The sequence below is a fragment of the Callorhinus ursinus genome, unplaced genomic scaffold, assembly GCF_003265705.2.
Source record: "Callorhinus ursinus isolate GAN/ISIS: 27379988/994484 unplaced genomic scaffold, GSC_fseal_2.0 scaffold19, whole genome shotgun sequence".
Taxonomy (NCBI): domain Eukaryota; kingdom Metazoa; phylum Chordata; class Mammalia; order Carnivora; family Otariidae; genus Callorhinus; species Callorhinus ursinus.
The window spans coordinates 21,635,981-21,662,285 of record NW_027397081.1 but is presented as its reverse complement, the minus strand read 5'-3'; the positions used below and the strand labels follow the sequence as shown (position 1 = coordinate 21,662,285).

Sequence of the window (26,305 nt, the reverse complement as noted above, 5' to 3'; positions counted from 1 at the left end):
CCACAAGGGTGGACTACATTTCCCATGAGACTGTGGGCGCGCGCGCGGAAGACGCAAAGAGACAGGCTTCCTGTCTCGCTAAAAGCTGCGTGGTCGACAACCGGAAGGTAAGGAAGGGGATTTGGGGATGAATTATTTTCTGGGTTATACAAAGAGGAACGGATAAATGGACAAACAGCTGGACCTTTTTTTCCCCTTTTCCGTATCTTGATCTTCAAAGCATTGATGGGTGGAAGTGGGATCTTGCTTAGGACCGTGTTTTTGCATCTGGTGCTTTTTGCAGCTTCTGGCAGAAACTCACAGCAGTAGAAACTTCAATTCGATTCTTAGAGGGCCCTTGGACTTGTAGTTAAGTCGGCTGCCTCACAATTGTTTGCTCATAAAACTAAATACCGGTAGAGGTCAGGATTCCGGTAGTATGTGGGGAGGGAGGCGAGGCGACTTTTTTCAAATTAGGAGATTGCTTTTCACTGTTACTGATAAATAGTGCGTGTCTCCTGATCCTTATGGCTATTCCTCCTCCTTCCCTCTTTGTTTTAAAATAAGGTTTATCATGGAAAATGCGTTCTCCTACTCTACTAGTTACAAATATTTTGAGATTTAAATCTTTTAACTTCAAAAACTGTATTGAGGGGCGCCTGGGTGGCTCAGATGGTTAAGCGTCTGCCTTCGGCTCGGGTCATGGTCCCAGGAGTCTTAGGATCGAGCCCCACATCGGGCTCCTGGCTCGGCGGGGAGCCTGCTTCTCTCGCTCCCTCTGCCTCTCTCCCTGCTCACGCTCTCCATCTCTGTGTCTCAAATGAATAAATAAAAAATTTTTAAAAATGTATTGAAACTCTAGCGATAGCTGCTTGTTTACAGTCGATGCTCAGCGCACACACCAATTCCCTCGTTGTGGTAATTTGGCAGCCCCTTTCCAAGCGTTAGGTCAGCTTAGGGTGTGCTGGAGGAAGCTCTACTGGGTCATGAGTCTTGGGCTCAAGTCCTCTTTTTGCCACAAATCTTAACTACCTCTTAAACCCTTTGAACTAGTTCTTTGGTTAAAAAGGGTTAAACTAGGTAATCTCTGGAAACTTGCGTTGGTAATTATTGGGCTTTGAGATAATCTAAAGGAGTTAAGTCTTTGGTGTAATTTGCATATAAAAATGCCATGTGGTTTTTAAGTTTTTTAAAAGCATAAAACCTTTAATCCCACTACATTTTGATTTTTTCCTTGTGCTTTGTATGTGCACATGACTGTGATCGTATAGTTCACAACCTGTTTCATTTAATTTGCACTTTTTCATTAGCTTCCCATTATTTTCAATGACTGATACTCCATTGAATCATTTCACTATTGTTGGATAGTTTGCAGTTTTTACTTATTTGCAGTGAGCAGATCCTACATCTATATTTGAGTCACTGATTCTTTCTTTCCTGATAAATGTCTCACAGTGGAACCGGATGAATGATGCAGCTTGAATATTACGGAGAGGATATATTTTAGCAGAGAGTAATGGTCAAAGTAACTCATTTCTACATTGTATAGCTATTTTCCCTTCAACAAGCAAACTATTTCTGCTGTCACTCTAATGGCTTCAGATGCTAAAACACAACCTCCAGATTTTAGATAATCCTCACTGGATTAGAAGCATCAAGAATAGATCCAGTTTAAGGTGAACAGAATTACTGTTTTGGTCTGCACCCAAATATGCCATGTTCATTTTGGTATTTGTGTCTACATCTGGTTCCAGATTTAGTAAATTCTTTTTCAGTGACAGGCATCATCTCCAAGAAAATCTCAGTGGCAAATTATAAAAAGCATGGTATTCTAGAAGTGACAACTGGAGGGCAATAAATTATTGAAGTAATTCTGAAATAAAACTTGGGTTAGAATCCTGTATGTCATGTAATACTGTTATTATCTACTAAAAAACATTTAAATTTTCTGGATTTACTATGTTCCTTTAGTAATGGAGATATGTTACTTTTCTTTGTTCCTTTAGGATTGTGTGCATAAACAGTTTTTTGTTCCTTTCCTTTGGCTCTCAATATTTAAGTGGTGAGAGTGTGATGGGGAGTAATGATTGGAGGCAGAGTCATAACCCAGTTTTGAGATCATCTTACTTTGCGAAGTATTAGTAAGTAAAAATAAGATCAAGTTCACAAAATCCCAATTCTTTAATGAATAAGCTTAATGCCCAGCAACTTTAAAAACAGCAACTCACATTGGCCAAAGGTTAACAACTGTAGAGAACAGAAACGGTGCTGACAAAGTGGAAAGACTATGTCCGTTTTTCTTTCTTTGGCATGACTTCTCTTGCAATTAGTGGATTTGAGAGTGGTAATTTGGAAGTGAAGTGGTATTTGATACCAATGTACACACCTAGGAAAGACCAATGATGGGTGAAGTCCTTACTGTATAATGTTCCATGGGCTTTCAAGTTAGTTGTTTCTATTTAAATAGGACAGAGATAAAGAACCAGGTTACCCCCAAACAATCCCATAAAAGACGTTAAAAAAAAATATTTAAGAAGGAAAAAGAGGGAAGGGAAGCTTCCTGGGCATGACACCATTTGCAAGGTCACAGCGAACACCCCAGCGAAGGGCAGATCTTTTCTTCTCAGTTGGCACCAAGTAATTGTTTGGAACATATATGTGCTGAGGCTTGGACTGGGGTTCTCGAGAAAGCATCTGCTCTCGCACACCCCAGCGTAATTCCTTTCTGTGATCTTCACCAGGTAACCTCATTGAGTCCCAGTCTCGTTTGTACTCAAAATATCGGGCTACCCGGTCTACCTTGCCCCGGTTTCTGCTCAGCTGGTCCAGCCTTGGGAGAATAAAGGACTTGGGTCGGCTGGCAACAATCAGGTCTTGTTCATAAGCCGGAGGGCCCATTCCTTCTCTTCGTAGATAGCAAATGAGCTGATCTTGAGAAATTCCTTGGTATTCATGTGGTAAATTAAATTTTTGTGAAATGTCATCTGGGGATTCCCTATCTTCGTGGAACTGTAGACTCATGAGCCTTTGTCTTAAGTCCCAGAGATCCATATCATTCTCTGTACCAGACTCTGATTCACTGATAATCGACTCATCGGTCACTAATACTTCCCCATCTGGCTTCTTTCGCAACACCTTTCTCTTCATCACTGGCTTTCGGAGTCTTTGGGAGGCCTCGGAGAATGTTTCTGAAGCTGCATTACTTTCTACATGTGGGTACTGCAGTTGCACAGGAAGAGTAGGTCGCTTTCCTGCGGTTACTGAAGCTTTACTGTAGGGATCATACTGGATAGGCTGGGCATCTCTCCTGACATCTCCCTCACCCTGCCCTGCACAGATATTAGTAAAAGCTGTAGCGGCTGCCAACATTCGTTCTTCTGGATCTACATTGGCCCATTTTTGTACATTGGGTCCCATGAGTTCCTCCATTGCTTCCCCTCCACTGTAGGACCTTCTGCAAGAAAAAATACTGATCAGATTTCTGGTAATTCCCAGTTCTTAAATTATTAATTCCCTATTTTATTGTAGTCAGATGAAGAAAGAATGGCTAAGGCAATCATAAACTAATAGTTATAAAATATAGATTATAGTACAGGGTCATATGGTAGCAGTTTGGAGGAGCATTAACTCAGCTCCACAGAAGCCATCATCTGCTTTCATTTCCACTCTCTTCTTATTTGCTCCCACTTTCTAATGCCTGGCAGTTCCTGCTACCTTTAGTGGCTCCAAGGACAGGACAGGTGAGTTCTGGCATTATAGAAGCTTGTGACTTGGGGCACCTGGGTGGCTCAACTGGTTAAGTGTTTGACTCCTGGGTTTTGGCTCAGGTCATGACCTCATGGGTCTTGAGATCAGGCCCTGTGTCTGCAGAGTCAGCTTGAGATTCTCTATCTCCGTAACCACCTCCCTCCTCACGCTCTTCTTTCTCTCTCTCTCTCAATAAAATCTTAAAGAAAACAAAAAACAAAACTTGCGACATGATATGGGGCATAATGCTTAATAGACATTATACAGCTTACACTTAGGGGGACACTTTATATATCCAGCACTGTTCTATGTGCTTAACATTTATTAATTTATGTAATCCTCACCGGTGAGGAACTGGTGCTCTTATTATCTACTTTCAAAAGATGAGTAACATGGGGCATAAAGAGGTTAAATAGCACAAGGTTACACAGCTAGTAAGAGGTGGAGTTGGAAGTCTAACTCAGGCAGTCTGGCTTCAGAGTCCTTTTGACTATGAGTGACATAATCCAAAACCATCACAAAAGCAGTGATATACATATAAACACTCCTATGCTTAAGAAATTTTTTGTTAAAGATTTTATTTATTTGAGAGATAGCACCCACGCACGCACTCACAAGTGGAAGGGAGGAGGGAGAGGGACAAGCAGACTCTGCGCTGAGCATGGAGCTCAACATGGGGCTTGATCTCACAACCCATGACATCATGACCTGAGCCAAAATCAAGAGTAGGATGCTTAACCAACTGAGCCACCCAGTTGCCCCTCTATGTTTAAGTAATTTTAATACGTCTTCAGTTGCCAGGCTAAATCTGTTCATCCCGGTACCCTGTCACTGAAATAAATTTTAGAACCCAAATCAACCAAATACCGGTGCTAGTTTCCTTACTGGATCTAGGATAGATAACTACTGCCCACTGTTTCCTATATCCCTACAATTTTTCTTTTTTGTTATTGTTTTTAAAGGATTTTTATACCCTGTAATTTTTCTTTTTAAACTGAAAAACTAGTACATGCACATGGTAATTTTTTAAAAATAAAATATAGTTGACATACAATGTTACATTAGTTTCAGGTGTACATCTGACAAGATTATGCTAAGCTCACAAGTATAGCTGCAATCTGTCACCAAAAAACGCTATTATTACAATACCACAGACTTTATTTTCCTATGCTGTCCTGCACATGTAATTTAAGTAAGGATCTCCCTTCCCCTTCCCAAGTCTCACTCTCAAAGGCAGTTTCTTATGCTTTCTCTAGTAAAAATCTTTCCATATTCACATGTACATTAAGATTTTGTTTATTTATTCGACAGAGACACAGCGAGAGAGGGAACACAAGCAGGGAGAGAGGGAGAAGCAGGCTTCCCGCGGAGCAGGGAGCCCAATGTGGGGCTCGATCCCAGGACTCTGGGATCATGACCTGAGCCGAAGGCAGACGCTTAACAACTGAGCCACCCAGGCACCCCTCACATGTACATTTTTACACCATAAAGGAGCATATTATACAACTCTTCTGAACCTTAAAGACAGTCTTGGTGATCCAGCTCTATCAGGACATGTAGACTTCCTTCATTTTGTTTAAAGTTGCACAGAATTCTGACGTATGGATATACCACCATTTATTCATTCAGTCCCTGATTTAATTTAGCTTACAGATTGTTAAAACGAATGTTACAATGAGTATTTCTTAAGTTTTTTCATACTTGTGCAAGTGTATGTGTAAAATTTCTAGAAATGGAGTAGGTGGGTCAAAAGATGTGTGTGCTCAATTTGCTGGCTGTTGTCAAATGCCCTCTGAAGAAGCTGTACTGATGGCATCTTCCAGAGCCTGTTTTTTCTTCATTCCCTCTCCAAAGTGGTGCACTATCGAACCTTCTCTGCAGTCAGTTTGGTAAAAAATAGTTCTCATATGAATGGCATTTAAGTTGAGTACACCTGAACAACTTTTCATATATTTTTATAAGCTTTTTTCCCCCCCTTTTTGTATGAAATGCTTTTCCTTTCCCATTTACCTCTCAGGTTGTTGGACTTTTTGATCCTTAAATTAAAACTAATGTATATATTCATAAAATACTTCTTAATTAAGCAAATTAGCCCTTTGCCATAATTATTTTTCTTCCAAGTTTGTTGTTTACCTTCTGATTTTATTTTTTGCTGGTACAACTTTCAATTTCAGGTAGTCACAATTTTGGTTTTCTACAGTTTCTGCGATTCTACAGATCTTACTTAGAAATGCCCTTCCCATTCCAAGACTATAAAAAAGGTTTTCTTCTAGTACTTTTATAGTTTCATTTTTTTTGTATTTAAACTTTTAATCTATCATAGATATAAGAAACTCTCAAAGGCTAAAAACTAAATGAGCTACCAAGAATTAGATAACATGGCCTTAGAAGAGATTTGGAGATAATCCATAACTAAAGTGACTGTCAGTCATAGATTGTCTAGCACTGTCCCAATTTTAAGGATGTAGTACATTTGTACTACAGGAATTTCAACATCTTAATTACATTTTCCTGACTGACTTTTCTAACTGCTGGAGGTAACAGAACATAAATTTGACTTAAAAAAAGGATCATGATGCTTAATTACCTTTTTTCTGCCATCAAAACTGCTTATATTGGGAAAATCTCGACTTCAGGCTCTATATCCAATATGAAGTACAATCATTGATAAGTTTCATCAATCAGGCTAGTCTCCACTGTAGCACCTTTAAGACAGAGCTGAGTGTTACATGTTCGAACATACAAGCCACTAATTTTATCTGAAATATTGGAAAATTAGAAAAAAAATAGACACATATATTCTATATGAACAGATTTTATGATTAAAAAGATTGGACAAGTGTAATGAAAAGTCAAAAGGAAATGTTTTAATGAAGAAATATCAGTAACATCAGTCCTTAAATAATCTCAGCTAATGAAAAAGAGAGAAACGGGATCTACATTTTCCCTGATTAAACTTTAACGATACTAGCTCTTTCTTATTCCCCCCTCCTCTTCCCCTGTGAACTGGCCAGACAGGATGGAAAAGAAGAGTATCTGTGGATGATCAACCCATAACAATTAGGCTAATGCTTGTCTCCCTGGACAGAAGCAAAATATATCCTTTAGGCATTAAATTAAATCTTAGGTATTATTTGCACATAATGGAATGACACTGACATCACCAAAGTAATCCACATTGAAACTTTTATCCTTTTACTCTCTTTTCAGGTCAAGTGGACCTATATGATTCCTTTATTCCTGGGGTTGGTTGTCTTATCATGGCTGAAAATGACATAGATAGAATCCAGACTGAGAAACTCCTAAAAAGAGTACAAGAACTGGAGCAGGAGGTACAAAGACTTAAAAAAGAACAGGCCAACAACAAAAACTCGCACGTTAGAGAAAATTCTTTAGGAGCTGGAAAAGCTAAGCGTGCATTTGATTTCAGTGCTCATGGTCGAAGACATGTAGCCCTAAAGATAGCCTATCTGGGCTGGGGATACCAGGGCTTTGCCAGTCAGGAAAACACAAACAATACAATTGAAGAGAAACTGTTTGAGGCTCTAACCAAGACTCGACTAGTAGAAAGCAGACAGACATCCAACTATCACCGGTGTGGGCGAACAGACAAAGGAGTTAGTGCCTTTGGACAGGTAAGGGCCACTATACTCTTTCTCAAAGTAAGCAATACCAACATCTTCTAGGTGTACATATTAAGAGTTCAGATTGTGTCTCCAACACAAACATCTCTTTTTAATTCTACAGGTGATTTCTCTTGACCTTCGTTCTCACTTTCTGAAGGGCAGGACTTCAGAGGGTTTTAATGTAAAAGATGAAATCAACGATGCTGCTAAAGAGATTCGCTATACCCACATTCTCAATCGGGTACTCCCCCCAGACATCCGTGTACTGGCCTGGGCCCCTGTGGAACCCAGCTTCAGTGCTAGATTCAGCTGTCTGGAGCGGACTTACCGCTATTTTTTCCCTCGTGCTGATTTAGACATTGTAACCATGAACTATGCAGCTCAGAAGTATGTTGGCACACATGATTTTAGGAACTTATGTAAAATGGATGTAGCCAATGGAGTCATTAATTTTCAGAGGACTATTCTGTCTGCTCAAGTACAGCTGGTGGGCCAGAGCCTGGATAATGAGAGATGGCAAGAACCTTTCCAGTTATGTCAGTTTGAAGTGACTGGGCAGGCATTCCTTTATCATCAAGTCCGCTGTATGATGGCTATCCTTTTTCTGATTGGCCAAGGAATGGAGAAGCCAGAGATTATTGATGAGCTGCTGAACATAGAGAAAAACCCACAGAAACCTCAGTACAGGTAAGTTAAAAACGAAACAAACAAAAAAACAAGTGTTGCCTTTAGAATATTTTTAAATATATTAAATATTTTAAATGATTGAAGGTTAACATATCTTCCTCTCCCAACAGTTGTCTGATTAACTAGGTCACTTATTTTGTCTTCATGAAGAATTTAATCTATCTTGTAGAATGTTATGAACACACAGGAGGGCTATCTTTTTCTTCTCTTGTTCTGTCCCATTAGTAAGAAACAGGTGTTTGGACCAGGCCCCTTAAATAAAATAACCTTCATTTCTAAATTTTTTTTCCCCTGAATTTATGTTGAGAGGTATTATTGTTAGGTTCTGTTAGGTGAAGTTTAAAAGTGAGCAAACTATTCATATTAAATCTTCCTTGTTTTATATTATTGGGTAGTGATACTATTGTACTTTTGAATTTTTCCTAATTTTCAGTGTCTAAAATGGTAGGAAAGATGGGAAGAATAGTCAGACTTTTCTTTTGAGAGGAGGCTGAGGTCAGATAAGCCAACAATTCATTCCTAAGCAATGAGATCTACTTTTTACTTCATACCATACAAAATTAACAAGTTTGGAAAAATATAAAAATCATTTTATAGCATTATGGTTGAGACAAGTCAGCTCACTTCCAGGTGACCTGTTACCACTGAAATTTACCCTAATATAGATCAAGCCTAACTGGGTGATCCATGGTTTGATTTTTTTTGCTTTTAATTATAAAGTTGTTCAAGGTTAGGGATCGTCTTTTTATTTCCTTAATCTGTTATCAATACTGACAAAGTTTTTCCCCTTCTTTTAACCCGATTACCTACCCTCCCCCATCTTAAAATACAAGGTTGTTGGATGGCTGCTGTGTATTTTCATACTGTTTCTTGTCTCTTTTTCTCTCTAGTATGGCCGTAGAATTTCCTCTAGTCTTGTATGATTGTAAGTTTGAAAATATTAAGTGGATTTATGACCGGGAGGTTCAGGAGTTCAATGTTACCCATCTACAACAACTATGGGCTAATCATGCTGTTAAAACACACATGTTGTATAGCATGCTACAAGGACTGGACTCCATTGCAGTACCCTGTGGGACAGGTATGACAGGAAAATCCTAGGATACAGTTATTTACTAGAACCAAAGTTATGTGGGGCATGGGGAGAGGTAGATTTATATAAAGTTTGGAGGTGATTCTATTGTGGTAAAGCATCCGTGTAATATCTGATTGTATATATTATAGGACCAAAGATGGATGGAGTGATAGAATGGAGAAATGTTAAGCCCTCTGTCATAAAGCAGACCAGTGCCTTTGTAGAAGGAGTGAAAATGCGCACATATAAACCCCTAATGGATCGTCCCAAATGCCAAGGATTAGAAACCCGGATCCAGCATTTTGTACGTAGGGGACGCATTGAGCACCCACATTTATTCCATGAGGAAGAAACAAAAGCCAAAAGGGACTGTAATGATACAATGGAGGAAGAAAATACTCTTTTGGAGAAACCAACAAAGAGAGTCTGTGTTGATACAGAAATTAAAAGCATCAGTTAACCATAACAGGATCTAGGAGGCAACAACTAGCTAGTGGTAGGTGAATAGAAAAGAAATACAAGATAATATGTACTTCAAGAAGTCCTAAAATTCAGATGATCAGTTCTTTGAAAAAAAAAAAACAAAACACCCCCTCCCAAACCCAAAGACCATTAAGCCCTATAAAGGAAGTTCTAGCTTGAAAAAGAGTTCAAACATTCTCATTCTTTCCCCAGAAGGATTAAGAGATAGAAGCAGCAAAAAGCAATTGTGAAATGGAGAGGAGTTTACATACACATGGAAACCTGTGCCTTGTGTTCAAATTCATTAAAGCCTGCTTCTGCAAGTGTCTAATCTGTTATGCTGTCTTTTTAAAAAGCAAATGAAATATTCATTACTCATCTGAATTCTCCAAAGAGCTTTGCCTGAGTGTCTTATTTTTTAAGAGAAATTACAAATAAGAAATTTAGTCAGTTAAATATTTCGTACATTAGTTTACGAAAGGCACACTACCTGAAAGTGACCTAACTGAATAAAAGCACAGCATCTCTTACAAAGCTTATCAGTCTAGTGCTGTGAGCCACAAATGGTCTTGGTTACACAGTCTTTTTTTTTAATTTTTATATAGATTTTATTTATTTGAGAGAGAGAGCACAAGCAGCTGGAAGGGGGAGAGGGGGAAGCAGACTCCCCTTGAGCAGGGAGCCCGATTTGGGAACTCGGATCCTAGGACCCTGGATCATGACCTGAGCTGTAGGCAGATGCTTAACTGACTGAGCCACCCAGGTGCCCCCATCTTTTTCTTCTTCACAACATTTTTACATATGTAAAAAAACATTCTTAGCTTAGTTCAGGGGCCATATAAAAATAGGCCATGGAGTTTACCACCCCCTGATGTAGTGGTGTAGGAGAATTCTTATAAAGAGATTTCCAAGCTAAATCTTGCAGAACAAGTAGGAGCCCGTCAAAGTGGGGATAAAGAAGCAGAACTTTAAGTGTGTCCGAGGCAGAAGATGCAGTTTGTATAAAGCTTGAGAGATTTACCTGCAGGTAACTGTAAATACAGGAGTACAGCTTGACACTGACAAGAGCATAGTTTAGAAAAGGAACCAAGGATCATGTTTGTAGAGTCATGTAGGCCTTCCTAAAAAAGGTTTAATTTTTATTTGGAGGGCCAACTGGAAAAAAAAAAAAAAAAAACAAGCCAGGACTGTGTAGCAAAAATACTGCTCTGGTGTGGATTGGAAGAGGGCAAGACAGTGGGACCAGTTAGGAGGCTGTTAGAGTAATCAAAGAATTAGATGATAATGGCCTAGACTAGATTTGTAGTAAGAGGGATGGAAAGAAGTAGATGAATTTGAAATTAAGAAAGGAGAAGCAACAGGGTTTTATGGTTGAGTGAACGAGAGGTTCAAAAGTAGGGAGGCTTTCACGATAACACCTAGGTTTCAGACTTAAGCACATCTGAGACACAACGGTCAGGAAAATAAGGTGGGGCTTTATTCTCAAAGATGAGAAGTAATCCTCAAAATATTATTAACCCCAATATTTACTCAAAAGAGTTCAAAGTTCTTTTAAAATGATACATTAGCTCTTATAGCCATTAAAATAATAAACATCAAATGAACTCAGACGTTCTGCCTCAATAACAATTTTCATCACTGCAGAGTGTAATACTTCTGTACATTTATGAAATAATTATACTGTATGTTCGAGATTCAAAGTTTTACTTACCCATCAACAAACAGTTTGTTCCTACTTAGGTTCAAAACCATAGGGATACAAATATGGTTTATATTCTCAAGCTGCTGGCTAAGACAACATACGAGATAATTACAAACAATATTAACATATAGAGTAAACTGAGACTGTGTAAATGCCACAGAAGCTTAGTAGTGGGTGGGCCACGGAAACAAGACTTAACTGAAAAAGTTCCAGGTTTAGGATGTAAAATAGTGTAAGTTAAAGTCAAGTGACCTTGTAGTACTAAAGAAGACACATAATAGCTTTTACATTCTAGCAGAGTAGGAACTGGAAAAGATCCTCATTTTAGAGATGGAAAAATTGTGGTACAAAATAACTTAAGGTTTATTCTTACTAGCCAATTGCACAATCCAGGTCATCTGGATTTTGAATCAGGTCATTGGTTTTTGGAACCTGATTTGCCAACATTTCATAATGCCTTGAATGTTCTTAAAGTATTGCTTTCTCCTTTATTTTGATGTAAGGACAAACCAAAACACTTCATTTTTTTCAACTTCCTACCTTATTTCAGTGTACCTCCACTGCCATTAGTTTTTGAATTAAAGAAAAACCTGGAACGAGAACAGCGTTTATGAAATCCCCATTTATTTATTTATTTATTTATTTATTTATTTATTAAGATTTTATTTATTTATTTGACAGAGAGAGAGCACAATAGGGGCAGTGGGACAGGGAGAAGCAGGCTTCCCGCTGAGCAGAGAGCCCGATGATGCGGGGCTCGATCCCAGAACTCTGGGATCATGACCTGAGCTGAAGGCAGACGCTTAACGACTGAGCCACCCAGGCGCCCCTGAAATCACTATTTTAAAAACATCAACTGTAAGGGCGCCTGGGTGGCTCAGCCGGTCGGGCGACTGCCTTCAGCTCCTGTCATGATCCTGGGGTCCTGGGATCGAGCTCGACGTCGGGCAGCCTGCTTCTCCCTCTCCCTCTGCCTGCCACTCCCCTTGCTTGTGCTGTCAAATGAATAAAATCTTAAAAAAAAAAATTAAAAATAAAAAACATCAACTCTAAAGAAATGATACATGGGACAAAAAAACACTAACTAAAAAGCCATGCTTTGGAGATTCTATAGAAGCAAAGGAGTTATATCAAGGTCTTATATCTTAAGTAAAATCCTTTCAAGGTTAACAAGACTATACTATCAAATCTAGTAGAATAAGTATTTAGTGATAATATTTTTTGATAACATGTTACTATAGATAAACTCAGGACAATCGTCATAGATGAAGCAATGATGAATCCCAAAATGTAACTTTGCAAAAGTACCTAAGTTATCTGAGGGAATATTTGTTATAAATTTCAGCTTCTGACTCAAGGTAGGGACTAATAACTGTTAGAAATAGGCCTTAGATCTTCCTTTCTTCTCTGGGAAAATGGAATTATTCCAATAGGTGGTGAGGTTTAAATGAGATTATACATGTTATATATAAATATATAACATGTAATATATATGTAACCTACATATATATAAATAAAATGGTGCTTTGTGAGAAGTATTACACCATTTATTTCAATGTTCATGTAATACAAAACTACCTATTAAAAAGATAATAAAGCAGGGATAGAAATGGAATAGGACTCTGGGCTAGGAGGATCTCCAACACTAAAAGCCCAAAGAGATTTTTTTATGGCATATGTACTATACTGTAGAGTGATTAACCTGTTATCTTCTTTGCATTTTTTTTAAAGATTTTATTTATTTATTTGAGAGACAGAGAGAATGAGAGAGAAAGCACATGAGATGGGGGGAGGGTCAGAGGGAGAAGCAGACTCCCTGCTGAGCAGGAAGCCCGATGCGGGACTCGATCCAGGGACTCCAGGATCATGACCTGAGCCGAAGGCAGTCGCTTAACCAACTGAGCCACCCAGGCGCCCTTCTTTGCATTTAAATTATGGCACACTCCCATTCTTTTTCTTAAATGTATGAACATGGGTATTTATAAATAACAAAATACAAACTTTACTAAGGCCCACAGGTAACTGTTCATTCTTTCTTTTTCTATAAAGACCTGATAATCCTTTCCCTTTACTTAGGGGTAAACTTTCACATAGAAGCTAGAGCAGCTTATATTTTGTAGATTCTGATAATATTGACCAAAATACCCAACAGTACCTTCTCTTCAACAATCTGGGGAAACTCAGTGTCCCAGGCTTAGTAGTTGCAAGTGAAAGGGTTTCAAGGGTGGAAGGGGAGGATTTTAAACTGGGATAGTAGTTGGATTCTAACCATTACAGGGCGGCTACTGCAGAGTTACAACAAATTCCTCTACTCTGGGGAGGTAAGCATGCAGCTTAAAGAACCACAACATTAGAACAAAACAAAACAAACACTGACAAAAGACAACCATAATCCAAAGAAACAACCAACTGGGGGGAACACTTGTAACAGATTAAAAATGACAAATTCAAATTCCTCTTAGAAAGCTATTAAAAGGTAAACACACCAGAATAGAGGAAAGACAGATCATTTACAGATTATTTAAGAAATAATGACTAATAGACATAGAAAAGGATGTTTAATCTCATTAATAACACAAACACATTAAGATACCCTTTTAGATTGGTAAGATTTTTCAATATCCAGTGCCAGTTAGAGGGTGGAGAAAAAAGCACCCTTACACTGTATGCCTGGGTGGGTGGAGGATATCAATTTTTCTAGAGGGCAGCTTAGCATTATGAATCACAATTTAAACTGCACAATTTCTAAGCCATAATCCACTTCCAAGAATTACCCCAAGGAGATAAACTGAACAAGAATGCAAATATGTATACATACATGTAACAACCATCATGCTATTTTATGATGAAGAAACTGGAAAAACAGGTGTCCATCATTAGGGCATTGGTTAAATAATATACTGTACAGTACAGCAACTGCAAGAAATACCATACATCCATTAAGAATGGTAATGCATATCTGTATTTGACAGACACGTGTTCGGAAAATTCTAAGGCACAATGTGCTTTTAAAATGAATATGCTTTATTGTATTCAAAATAGACAATTATATAAAAATATTTTATAAGCATAATCATGTAAATATATACTCGTAACGAATATATCTGAAGGAAACCCAAATATGAAGTTTTCTTTTTTTACGGTTATCTGAGGCCGATGGAATATATCTAGTATTTTCTTCCCTTTTTTTCTTTATACGTTCGTACTTATTGGATTTATTTCTAAAAACAATGGGGTTGTATAACTTTATAGTCAGAAAAAAGGTGTATTTTCATCTGGGGTAGGACTATAGAGTTCTTAGATTTTCCACGCTATCCTAACTCATTAGGAAGAGAGGTGCACGCACGGTTACACCCAGAAGTTCACAAAGGGCGTAACCAGGGGTTGGGAAGACTCTGGTCCCCGCACGACAACAAAGACAATCGTGTGCCCACCTGGCCCCGGGCGTGGTTGTCGCCTCGGATGCTCGCGGCCTCCCGGGAACCCGGCTCCCTCGGCGGCACCGCCCCCGCCACCCTCTGGGCCAGGGACGTGCCCACCGCTGCAGCCACCAGGCAGGCAGTGGACGCCGGACGCGCCGCGGGCGCCCACAGTGACCTCTAGGGACGCAGGCACTCCAAGGGCACAGCACGACAGAGCTTACACCTGCCTTGGGGAGCAGTAAACCTGGGTTCAGCAGGATCTCGGGCGTTTCAGCCGCGCCGGGCGGGGGGAACTCCCATTCCGCCCTGTTCAAAACCCGACCTCTCCACAGCAGCGGGCAGCCGGCCCTCCTGGGCCCGTGCGCCCCCTATTCCAGCCCCTGTCCGCTTACCCGCCCCGCCGAGGTCCGCTCGCGGCACCGAGTCCAACCGCTCGGCTAGCGCAGCTACGCACGGTTCCGTTAGCGTCCGGTAGCTCGCGCAGGCGCACAGCCCGCCCACGCGCCGAGGCCGCAGTTAACCGCCCGGCAGCCGCGGTTTAAACCAGAAGAGCGAACCCGAGCCCTCGGCACCGCCCTCCAGCCCTCCTATTGGCTCTGAGGGAGAGCGTCTTCCACGTCTACATTCTGATTGGTGCTCATTTTCTCTTGGCCTTCTCCCACAGGCGGGAGAAAGCCCGGGATTTGAGGCATGGATTCGGAAGTGCTCCAACCCCGCCTTGCACCGGCGCGTTACCCGGAACCGTATCTGCGTCGCCTTCAGGCGCACGGGTAGGGAAGGAGGGGACGCCTTAAACTTATTTAACGCTAGTTAGCTGGGTTTTGGCAGGGGCGCCTTAGCGTTCAGTCCACCTGAGTGGACTGCGTCTCCACCCTTCCCAACTCCAGGCGGCTGAGGGGGTGGGTGGCGTCGGAAGGGAAGGCTCTTGGAGCTCAGCTGGAGCCATCTCCAGCGGTCCGCCTCTTTAGCAGATCCACCTGGGGTCTGACCCACACAGGTTCTGTTTAAAAACCGAGGCGCGCATTGAGCCCTTTCCGTGGCTCACAAGGCTGTTTGACCCCCTGCTGTGTCTCCTGTCCCTCTGCACCTCTCGACGTCCCTCTGCACCCGTGCCCCAGCCACACTGACTTCTTTGCTAGAACAGCACTCGCGGCTTTCCTCCAGAATGCTCCCGTCTACCCCCCTTTCCATATCTCACTCTTTAAAGAACAAAAAAATTTTTTGGTATATGTACCCGTTTTGGGAATCGCTGAGGATGAGACCTAGAAAAGAAAATGCGTAGAGGTCCCCAGGACTCAGTATTCTAGTCACTGTCCTGCAACATAGCTAAACAATTGGTCCTCCCCCGTCTGAGCGTTCTGTATCTCACTTCACACAGATAGGCAGGTGCTGGTTGACAAATTTATATTATTTCTTAAATCCAGGATTCAATGAGAGGGAGAGTATAATATTTAATCCTTTTTCTCCAAACACTTTTCCCCTTAGTCTCGGGGCCTTTGGACGACCTCTAAGTCACTTTGGATTTGTTGTGGGGGAAGAAAAAGGAATAAAAAAGATGGCACAAAATAGGTTGTAAAGATTTGAATGACCCTTACGCCTAGATCTCCACTAACAACACTACTTTAGTGCCACACATTCTTTTCTTTCCTCATGAGCAAATGTCCCTTGTTCTAGTTTGGTCATCTTATACCTGTATGACTTTTTCTTTGACAAAATTTTCCCAATTTGTAGAAACAAGAGCAGTCATTTTTCTTACCTACTGCTTTGATCATTCAACGTGCTCCTTATTTCCACCCCCAGTTATTTTCTTGTTATCCTTTATGATAAAGTTTGATCTTTGAAAACCTTTAATCGATAACAACCTGAAGGATCTAACTCCTGTCATATTTCAAGTGCTATCTTTTGTTCAACTCAATTCTTGTTTTTTGGTGGATCACTTCATGCTCCAAATTTGCCTAGCTGTGATTTAATAATCTTCATGATTCTCTGCAATCCATTGAACCTAGGTCAAGAAACCTTAACCAAGGCCATCTAAAATAAGAGTATATGGGAAAAAAAATCCTATTCTTGAAAACCAAATTGCATCCTTAAAAACATTAAGGAAATTTCCAGACACCTAAAAAAGTTGTATATAAGGAAGCCCCATGAACCTAGTGCCTAGTTCCAATAATTATTAACTCATGATCAATCTTGTTGCTTCTACATCACTATCCACATACCTCCTCTTGTATTATTTTGAAGCAAGTATCAGGCATCTGAAATCTATAAATATTACTGTATGATTTCTTTAAAAAAGGACTTTTTAAAAGCATAACCACAATACTATTATCACACCTAAAATATCTAAGGTATTTCCTTAATATCATCAAATAGCCAGTGTTTAATTTTCTACCTTCCCCCCCCCCCTTTTTTCCTTTACTTTGCTTGTTTGAACCAAGATCCGATCAAGTACACACGTTGTGATTGGTTGATCAGTCTTTTAAGTTTCTTTTATAAGTTCCTCCTCCACTTTCTTCTTGTGCATTTTGTTGAAGGAACCATGTTGTTGGTCCTGTGGAGTTTCCCATAATCTGGATTTTGCTGATTAATGCAGTTTAATATGGTTTCCTTACCTCTTGGTTATAGCTCAGCTCTCTTTCAGATGCTTTCCCTGCTTAGGTTTAGCTGTTTATTAACCCAGCAGCATCTTTATCTTTGTGTTGAAATATTACTTTCAGCTGGTTATATTGTCATGCTTAAGTTAATCCCCCCTTTATGATATGTTTGCTTACCTCACCCCTTTGCTGACATTTTCCAACTCCTTCAAAGTAGCCCTCTCTTATCTGACTCTTTATCTCCTGTCTCTGACATTTGCAATTCATTTTTCTTTTAGTCTTGGAAATAGAACAACACTGGCCTAAGGAAAAGCAAAATGAAAACAGCTCTTTGGATGCTGCTACCCCTCCCCCCACACTTGTCCTTGCTCTATATTCATTGCTGTTGTTCCACCCTCATCAGTATATTCAAACTGTACTCTCAGATGTTGCTAAGTATCTTCCTAAGGGTCATCTCCAGTATTTTTGCTCGGTTCCCATCCTCTTTTATTATTTTTTTTTTTGAGAGTGTTTGATAATTTATTCAGTAAATATTTATTGAACACTGTTGACCTTAAAAGTAAAACTGTCAGTTATTTTGCCAGCAAAAACATGTTTATTTGGGAATAGCTGGGGATTGCAACTTGGGACATGCAAGGTATAGCAAAATGATGGGCAAGTACAAAGAACAAAGGAGAGGAATGTTCTTTTTATAAAGAAAAGGAGGAAGTTGGGAGGGGCTGTTTTAAGCAAAAAGTTTATTGGGATAAACTGGGAATTTGAAGTATTGTGGATTTTCATTGGCTGAGTTGTGATAGTCTCTCATTGGCCAGGCTGTTGCCAAGGCTTGTAGGAAAAGCCTCCTTCATCTTTCTGGTGTAATCAAATATAGGCTTCTTGTTGGGAATGCAAGACACATCTCTTCTTGTTGGGGATCTACAGTTGACAGTGAGTAGTGGTAGGACACGAGACCTTTCCTTTCTGGCCCCTCAGCTCCATTTTAAATGAGGTATCCTTTATTTGGTTTCACAATACCTGTGTTAGATACTATGCAATATCTTAGTGATTTGATGATACATAAAAAGACATGATCCCCCTCCTTTATGAAGCTTCCAGTTGGATTGAGGAAAATGACATCAAACAATCACAAATTATTGTAAAATTACAACTGTGTTCAGTGCTAAGGAGAGGCAAATGGTCTAATAAAAACATCTAATAATGGGGAAATTTAACATAGTGCCACTGAACAAAGAGCTAAAGGATGAGTAGGGGAAATGTTGTGGAGGGGAGAGATGGGGGTGAAAGGAGATTTCTAGGCAGGGGGAAGAGCATTTGCAAAGGCCTATTGGGGGTGGGAGCTTGGAAGATTCAAGAAATTGAAAAAAGACCAGCAAAGAGACAGGGTAGAGATGAGACTGGAGAGGTAGGCAAGGGCCAGATTATGTAGGTCACGTAGGCCAAGACAAAGACTTTGCTCTCTGTCCTAATAACTATGGAAACTCACTAAAGTGAAGATTGGGAAGTGTTATGTGACATACCCAGGTGTGCATTTGAAATTTTATCTTGGCTGCATTGAGGAGAATGCATTTGAGGTGGGCAAGATGATGTGAAGTCCAAATAGGAGGCAGTTGCAGTATTCTAGGCGGTAGATGGTTGTGGCTTAGGCTAGGATGGTAATAGCCAGAGACAGCAAAGAGAGAACAGATAGAGAGATTTAGTGGATAAAACCCTAAATGACGTGACCATGAATTGGCTGGGGTTGATGTACGAAAGCGGTCACGAATTATTTGTAAGTTTCTAGGTTTTCCAACTGGATGCCATTTTCTGAGCTAGGGAATACTGGAAGAAGACCACATTTTGAGAGACAGAGTTAGATTTTGGACATGGTGAATTTGAGATGCCCTTGAGATATCCAGGTGGAGGTAAAATCAGGCAGTTAGAAATCCGAGTGTAGAGGTTAGATGCGAGGTATGGCCTTGTGATATTTGTGTGTGGGTGGGTAGTTATTTAAGTAATGAGTGGGAATGAGATCTCCAAGACAGAATATGGAATGAAAGGAGAAGGCGGACTACTCTCTTCTTGAAACTCATCTGGTGAACTCTGAGACTACCCTGTCATGGTTCCCCTCTCACCTCTCCCCTTCTGACTGTCAACCGTTGCTGGTTTCCAAAGTATGGTCCTTTTTCACCCCCTTCGGGAGCTTCATAGTTTGTTTGTTTTTTTTAAGATTTATTTATTTATTTGAGAGAGAGACAGAGTGGGGGGAGGGGCAGAGGGAGAAGGAGAGAATCTCAAGCAGACTCCCCAGGGAGTGCAGAGCCCAGTGTGGGGCTCCAGCTCACAACCCTGAGAGCATCACCTGAGCTGAAATCAAGAGTTGGACGGTTAACTGGCTGAGCCACCCAGGTGCCCCAAGAGCTTAATAGTTTTATTGCTTCCACTACTCATTTTATGTGAGATAAAATTTCAAAATCTTTATTTCCAACTCTTACCTCTTTCCTGGTTTCTAAAATGTATCTTAGCTGTGTACTGAGATTTCTACATGAATATCTTTGTCTTCCCAATACAACATATCTAAAATACTATTCATCGTTTCCCTCTGGACTCACCCTTATGATATTCATATTCCTTTCAGTGGTATCATCATTTCCCCAGGCTTCCAACACTTAAGAAATTATCATTTTTTACGCTTTCTCATCCCCATATATCTTACAGTTATTAAGTTCTGCCATTTATTTCCTTTTAAAGCCTCATCTCTCTCACTTCCGTTCCCTTTTTACTACTAATTACTAGTTCAGCCCTAATTATTTCATTTTTAGATTCCTTCAGTAACACATTTAATGATAGGGAAGGATATGGCATAATAGTTAAGAGTGTAGGCTCTGAGGTCCTATTATTTGGGCTCAAACTCTGACTCTTCCACTGCCTAGTTTTGTGACTTGGGCAAGTTATATAGCCTCTCTTTGATTCAGTTTTCTCACTTTTAAAATGGAGATGATAATCTGACTTCTTTCATATGGTTGTTGTGAAAATTAAGTGGGAAAATGCATGTTAGTGTAGTGTCTACCAAATAACAACTGGCTGCATTATAGATAGTATATAGTACAGTTGACCCTTGAATAACACAGATTTAGACTGTGCAGGCCAACTGATAATGTAGGGTTTTTTTTTTTTAATCTAAATATAGTACTGTAAATATATTTTCCTTATGATTTTCTTAATATTTTCTTTTCTTTAGCTTACCTTATTGTAAGACTACAGTATATAATACGTATGACGTTCAAAACGTGTTAGTCAATGGTTTATGTTATCAGTAAGGCTTCTGGTCAACAGTAGGCTATTACTAGTTAAGGTTTTGGGGAATCAAAGGTTACATGCAGATTATCGACTGTGTGGGAAGTTGGTGCCCCAACCCCTTTGTTGTTGCAGGGTCAATTGCATGTGGTTTGCAAATACATTCTTCTGCTCTGTAGCTTGTCTTTCACCCCCTTAATAGGGTCTTTCACCAAGCAAACGTTTTACCTTTTGATTGAGTTCATTTTATCAATTTTCCCTTTTATGGATCATACATTTAGTTTCAAGTCTAAAAAATCTTTTCCTAGCCCTAGAGCCCAAATATTTTTTAAAGTTTTATAGTTTTACCTTTTATATTTAAATCTCTGATCCATTCTGAGTTAATTTTTGTATAAAGTGTTAAGACTTAGGTTGAATTTCATTTTTCCTATGAATGTTCAGTTATTCCAGTATCATTTGTTGAAAAGGTTTCCTTCATTGAATTGATTTGGCCCTTTTGTCAAAAATCAGTTGGTCATAATGATGTTAGTCTCTTTCTGGCATCTCTGTTCTGTTTTATTGATCTCTGTGTCTGTCCCTCCACCAGTATCTTACAGTTTTCATTCCTGTAACTATGTGATAAGTCTTGAAATCAGGTTCCTCCTGCCTTATTATTTTTTTAAATTGTTCTAGCTGGCTATTCTAGTTTGTTTGGCTTTTTATATAAATCTTATAATAATCTAGTCTATAGCTACAAGAAATCTTTCTGAGATTTTGATAGGAAATGTGCTAAATCTGTATATCAATTTGGGAAGTATTGACATCTTTACTGTTTTGAATCTTTGAATCTATGAATATGGTATGTTTTCAGTTTATTTAGATCTTCTTTGCTTTCTTTCATCAGTATTTTGTTTTCAGCAAATAATTCTTGAATGTGTTTTGTTAGATTTACAACTTAGTATTTCATTGTTTTATTTAATGATACATGGTATTATGTTTTAAATTTTGATATTCACATAGTCATTGTTAGTGTACGGAAATACAACAGACTTTTATGTATTTATCCTGTATCTGCAGCCTTGCTAAATTTACTTATTAGTTATTTATTTATTTAGGTAGATTCTTTGGGAATTTCTACATGGACAATCATATTATCTGCCAATAGGGACAGTTTTATTTCTTATTTTCCAATCTGTAGTCCATTTACTTCCTTTTCTTGCGTTATTGCACTGTGTAGAACTTCCAGCGTTATATTGATAAGAGTAGTGAAAGAGAATATCCTTGCCTTGTTCCCAATCTTAAGATGAGAGCATTCAGTTTTTCACCATTAAGCATAATATTATGTGTAGGGGTTTTTTTTGTGTGTGTGGGGGGATACTCTTTTTCTTTTTTAAGATTTTATTTATTTATTTATTTATATGCATATGCCAGAGAGAGAGAGAGTACAAGCGCATGCACAAGCAGGGGGAGTGGGAAAAGGAGAGGGAGAAGCAGGCTCCCCACTGAGTAGGGAGCCCCATGCGGGGCTCCATCCCAGGACTCTGGGATCATGACCCAAGCCAAAGGCAGACGCTTAACAGACGCCTGGATTACTCTTTATTAAGCTGAAGAAGGTCCCCTCTAGTTTTATTTTTCTGGGAGTTTATTTTTTTAATCATGAATGGGTTTTGAATTTTATTAAATGCTTTTTCTGAATTGATGGGTATTATCATATGATTTCTTTCTTCTTTAATCCATTAATATGGTAGATTACATTGATTGGTTTTTGAATGTTGAACCAGTCTTGCTTCCCAGAATAAACCCCACTTGGTCATGGTGCATAATTCTTTTTATATATTACTGGATTCTATTTGCTAATATCTGTTAGAGTTTTTTTGTATTTCTGTGCATGTGAGATAGTGGTCAATAATTTCTTTTTATTTTATTTTATTTTTTTTTTTAAAGATTTTATTTATTTATTTGACAGAGAGAGACACAGCGAGAGAGGGAACACAAGCAGGGGGAGTCGGAGAGGGAGAAGCAGGCTTCCCGCGAAGCAGGGAGCCCGATGCAGGGCTCGATCCCAGGACCCCGGGATCATGACCTGAGCCGAAGGCAGACGCTTAACGACTGAGCCACCCAGGCGCCCAATTTCTTTTTATTTTATTACATTTTTCAGGGAAGTACAGTTAGCACACAATGTAACATTAGTTTCAGGTGTACAGCATATGATTTGACAAGTCTGTAATGGTTTTCTTTTCTTTAAAGATTTTATTTATTTATTTGACACACAGAGAGAGACAGCGAGAGCAGGAACACAAGCAGGGGGAGTGGGAGAGGGAGCAGCAGGCACCCCACCGAGCAGGGAGCCCGATGTGGGACTCGATCCCAGGACCCTGGGATCATGGACCCAAGCTGAAGGCAGACACTTAACGACTGAGCCACCCAGGTGCCCTTGTCTGGTTTTAATATCAGTGTAGTACTGACCTCACAGAATAAGATGCGAAGGTTTTGATTACTAATTTAATTTTTTAAATGGTTATAGAACTATTAAAATAATTTCATATTGGGTGAGTTGAAGTAGTCTCTAATTTTTGAGAAATTGGTCCATTTTGTCTAAGTTGTCAAATTTATTTGTATAGAGTAGTTTATAGTATTACCTTTTTATCTTTTTTATATCAGCAAGGTCTGCAGTGATAGCTCATGCTTCGTTCCTGATACTGGAAATAGCGCCGCCTGGCGGGCTCAGTCAGTAAAGCATGTGACTCTTGATCTGTTACTGGAAATATATTTCTCTACTTTTTCAGTCTTACTAGAGGTTTCTAAATTTTATAGACCTTAATCAGCTCTTTTTTTGTTCAGTTGTTTTTCTGTTTCATTTTCATTGATTTCTTCTCTTACTAGTTCCTTCCTTCTGCTTAGGGTTTAATTTGCTCTTGTTTTCCTAGGTTCTTCAGATGGGAGCTTAGAGTATTAATATCTTTTCCTCTTTTCAGATGTATGCATTTAGTGTTATAAAAGGATCTATAAAAGGATCACTGCATTAGCTCCTTTCTACAGATTTTGACATATTTTAGTTTTCATTCAATTCAATGCATTTAAAATTTTTTCCCTTGAAACTTCTTCTTTGATCCATGGATTATTTACTTATTTATGTGATCTGTGGATTATTCATAGTTGTTTAGTTTTCAAGTGTTTGTAGATTTTCTTTTTGTTATGAGTTTCTGGTTTGATTCCATTGTTGTTGGAGGATGCACTTTGTGTGAGCTCAAGTCTTTTAAATTGTTTAGATTTGTTTGTGGCCCAGATGTGGTATACCTTAGTATATGTTCTCTGTGACCTGAATTCCTATTGGTTGAAGGGTTCTGTAAATGTCAGTTAGGTTCTTTTGGTTGATTGTGGTGTTGCTAAATATTTGTGTAGTTTTATCAATTTTTGAGAAACAGATGTTGAAGTCTCCAGCTATAATTATGGATTTGTCTATTCCTTCAGTTCTATTAGTTTTTGCTTTACATATTTTGTCACTCTATTGTTTGATGTATGCTTATTTAGAATTGCTCTGCCTTCTTGATGGATTGGCCCTTTTATAGAATGTTCCTCTCTGTCTCTGGTAATTTTCTTTGACCCAAAGCCTACTTTATCTACTGTTAAGAACTGCTGTCTTTTGATTATTTGTATGCTATGTCTTTTTCATCCTTTTACTGTTAATATTATATTTAGAGTGAGTTTCTTATAGATAACATAGAATTGCATCATGTTCGTTAATCCACTCTGCCATTCTGTGTCTTAATTGATGTATTTAGAACATTTACATTTAAGATAATTATTGTTATTTTAGGCTTTAAGTCAGCCATTTAATTTATTTTGTTTTCTATTTTTTTTGTTTTTCATTTGTCTTTTAGTTTTTCCTGCCTTCATGTAGATTACATGAACAATTTTTAGAAATCCATTGTGATTTATCGGTTTGCATTCCCTCTTTTTTCTTGAGTCTAACTGAAGGTTTGTCTATTTTGCTTCTTTAAAAAAAAACCCGAGCTCCTCATTGATCTTTTTTATTGCCTTTTAAGTCTCTATTTCACTTACTTCCACTCTGATCTTTGCTGTTTCCTTCCTTTTATTAATTTTGAGCTTCATTTCTTCTTTTTCTGGTTTCTTTAGGTATAAAGTTAGGTTGTATATTTAAGATTGTTCTTGTTTCTTTCATTCATCTCTGTAAACTTCCCTCTTAGAACTGCTTTTGCATCCCCCGAGTTTTGGTGTGTTGTATTTCCATTTTCATTTGTTTCAAGGTATTTTTTGATTTCTGTTTTGATTTCTTCTTTGACTCGTTAGCTCTTCAGTAGCATGTTGTTTAATTTCTATATATTTGTAAATTTTCCAGTTTTCTTTTTGTAATTGATTTCTAGTTTCATACCATTGTAGTTGGATGAGATGCTTGATGAGATTTCAGTCTCCTTCAATTTATTAAGACTTGTTTTGTGTCCTAACTTATGATCTATCTTGGAGAATGTTCCGTGTGTGCTTAAGAAGGGTGTGGCTTTTGGATGGAATGTTCTGTATATGTGTCTTAAATTCATCTGGTCTAATGTGTCATTTGAGGCCAGTGTATACTTACTGATTTTCTGTCTGGATGATCTATCCTTTGGTGAAAGCAGAGTGTTAAAGTCCCCTACTTTATTTATTTTTTATTTTTATTAAAGTCTCCTACTTTATTACTTATTATTGTATTGGTGTCTGTTTCTCCCTTTAGGTCTGTAAATGTTTGCTTTATGTATTTAGATGCTTCTATGTTGAGTGCATAAATATTTACAAATGTTATATCCTCTTGTTGGATTGAGCCTTTTACCATTATGTAATGACCTTCTTTGTCTTTTATACAGTCTGTCTTTTTTTTTTAATTTTATTTATTTATCAGAGAGAATGAGAGTGTACCTATAAGCAGGGGGAGTAGCAGGCAGAGGGAGAAGCAGCCTCCCTGCTGAGTAGGGAGCCTGATGAGGGGCTTGATCCCAGGACTCTGGGATCATGACCTGAGCCGAAGGCAGATGCTTAACCAACTGAGCCACCAGGTGTCCCTGTAGTCTGGCTGTTCAAAATCTGTTTTTCTGATATGTTTAGTTACCCAAACTTTCTTTTCATTTTGTTTGCATGGGATAGCTTTTTCCATCCCTTTATTTTTAGTCTGTGTGTGTTCTTACCTGAAGTGAGCTTTTCTGGGCAGCATATAGGCTTTTTTTTTAAATCTATTCAATCAATCTGTGTCTTTTGATTAGAGAATTAAGTCCATTCACATTTAAAATAATTATTGACAGTTATGTACTGATTTCCATTTTTTAATTGTTTTCTGGCTATTTTGTAATCCCTTTGTTCCTTTCTTCCTCTTTTGCTTTCTTCCTTTGTACTTTGATGATTTTCTGTACTGGCATGCTCAGTTTCCTTTATCTTTATCTTTTGTGTATCTACTATATGTTTTTACTTTGTGTTTACTGTTACTATGAGGCTTACATAAAACAACTTATATTTATAACAATCTATTTTAAGTTGATAACTTAAGTTTGAATGTATTCTAAAGCTCTACATTTTTACTCTCCACCCCCACATTCTATGTTTTTGATCTCACATTTTATTTCTTTTTATCTTGTGTACCCGTTAACAAATTGTTGTAGTTACAGGTTTTTTTTTATTATTACTTTTGTCTTTTAAACTTCATACTAGCTTTATAAGGGATTGACCCAACACCCTGACAACATTAGATTATTCTGAAATTTACTATATATTTA

General features: G+C 38.7%; 2 protein-coding genes across 17 annotated transcripts; one reads left to right on the top strand and one right to left on the bottom strand.

Annotated features, from left to right (window-relative positions):
- Positions 1–3: 3 nt before the first annotated feature.
- Positions 4–9,907, top strand: PUS3 (pseudouridine synthase 3). The gene is made up of 5 exons (XM_025893483.2): positions 4–107; positions 6,937–7,361; positions 7,474–8,039; positions 8,930–9,120; positions 9,264–9,907. The coding sequence occupies exons 2-5, from the start codon at positions 6,987–6,989 to the stop codon at positions 9,572–9,574; spliced, it is 1,443 nt and encodes a 480-aa protein (XP_025749268.1). The 5' UTR covers positions 4–107; positions 6,937–6,986; the 3' UTR covers positions 9,575–9,907.
- Positions 2,142–17,393, bottom strand: HYLS1 (HYLS1 centriolar and ciliogenesis associated). 16 transcript variants are annotated; one of them, XM_025893490.1, is made up of 4 exons: positions 17,313–17,393; positions 11,819–11,868; positions 6,314–6,431; positions 2,142–3,433 (listed from the first exon to the last, which is right to left on the bottom strand). In XM_025893490.1, the coding sequence occupies exons 3-4, from the start codon at positions 6,325–6,327 to the stop codon at positions 2,509–2,511; spliced, it is 939 nt and encodes a 312-aa protein (XP_025749275.1). In that variant the 5' UTR covers positions 6,328–6,431; positions 11,819–11,868; positions 17,313–17,393; the 3' UTR covers positions 2,142–2,508. The 16 variants fall into 16 exon arrangements, 14 of the variants coding, with proteins under 14 accessions (XP_025749275.1, XP_025749272.1, XP_025749273.1 ...); XM_025893487.2 differs by lacking the exon at positions 17,313–17,393 and adding an exon at positions 15,093–15,171; XM_025893488.2 differs by lacking the exon at positions 17,313–17,393 and adding an exon at positions 14,713–14,923.
- Positions 17,394–26,305: the final 8,912 nt, after the last annotated feature.

Coding starts and splice junctions, on each gene's coding strand:
- PUS3 (XM_025893483.2), top strand. CDS start 6,987: ATGGCTGAAAATGACATAGATAGAATCCAGACTGAGAAACTCCTAAAA. Junction 7,362..7,473: donor GAGTTAGTGCCTTTGGACAG/GTAAGGGCCACT, acceptor TTAATTCTACAG/GTGATTTCTCTTGACCTTCG. Junction 9,121..9,263: donor TGCAGTACCCTGTGGGACAG/GTATGACAGGAA, acceptor TATATATTATAG/GACCAAAGATGGATGGAGTG.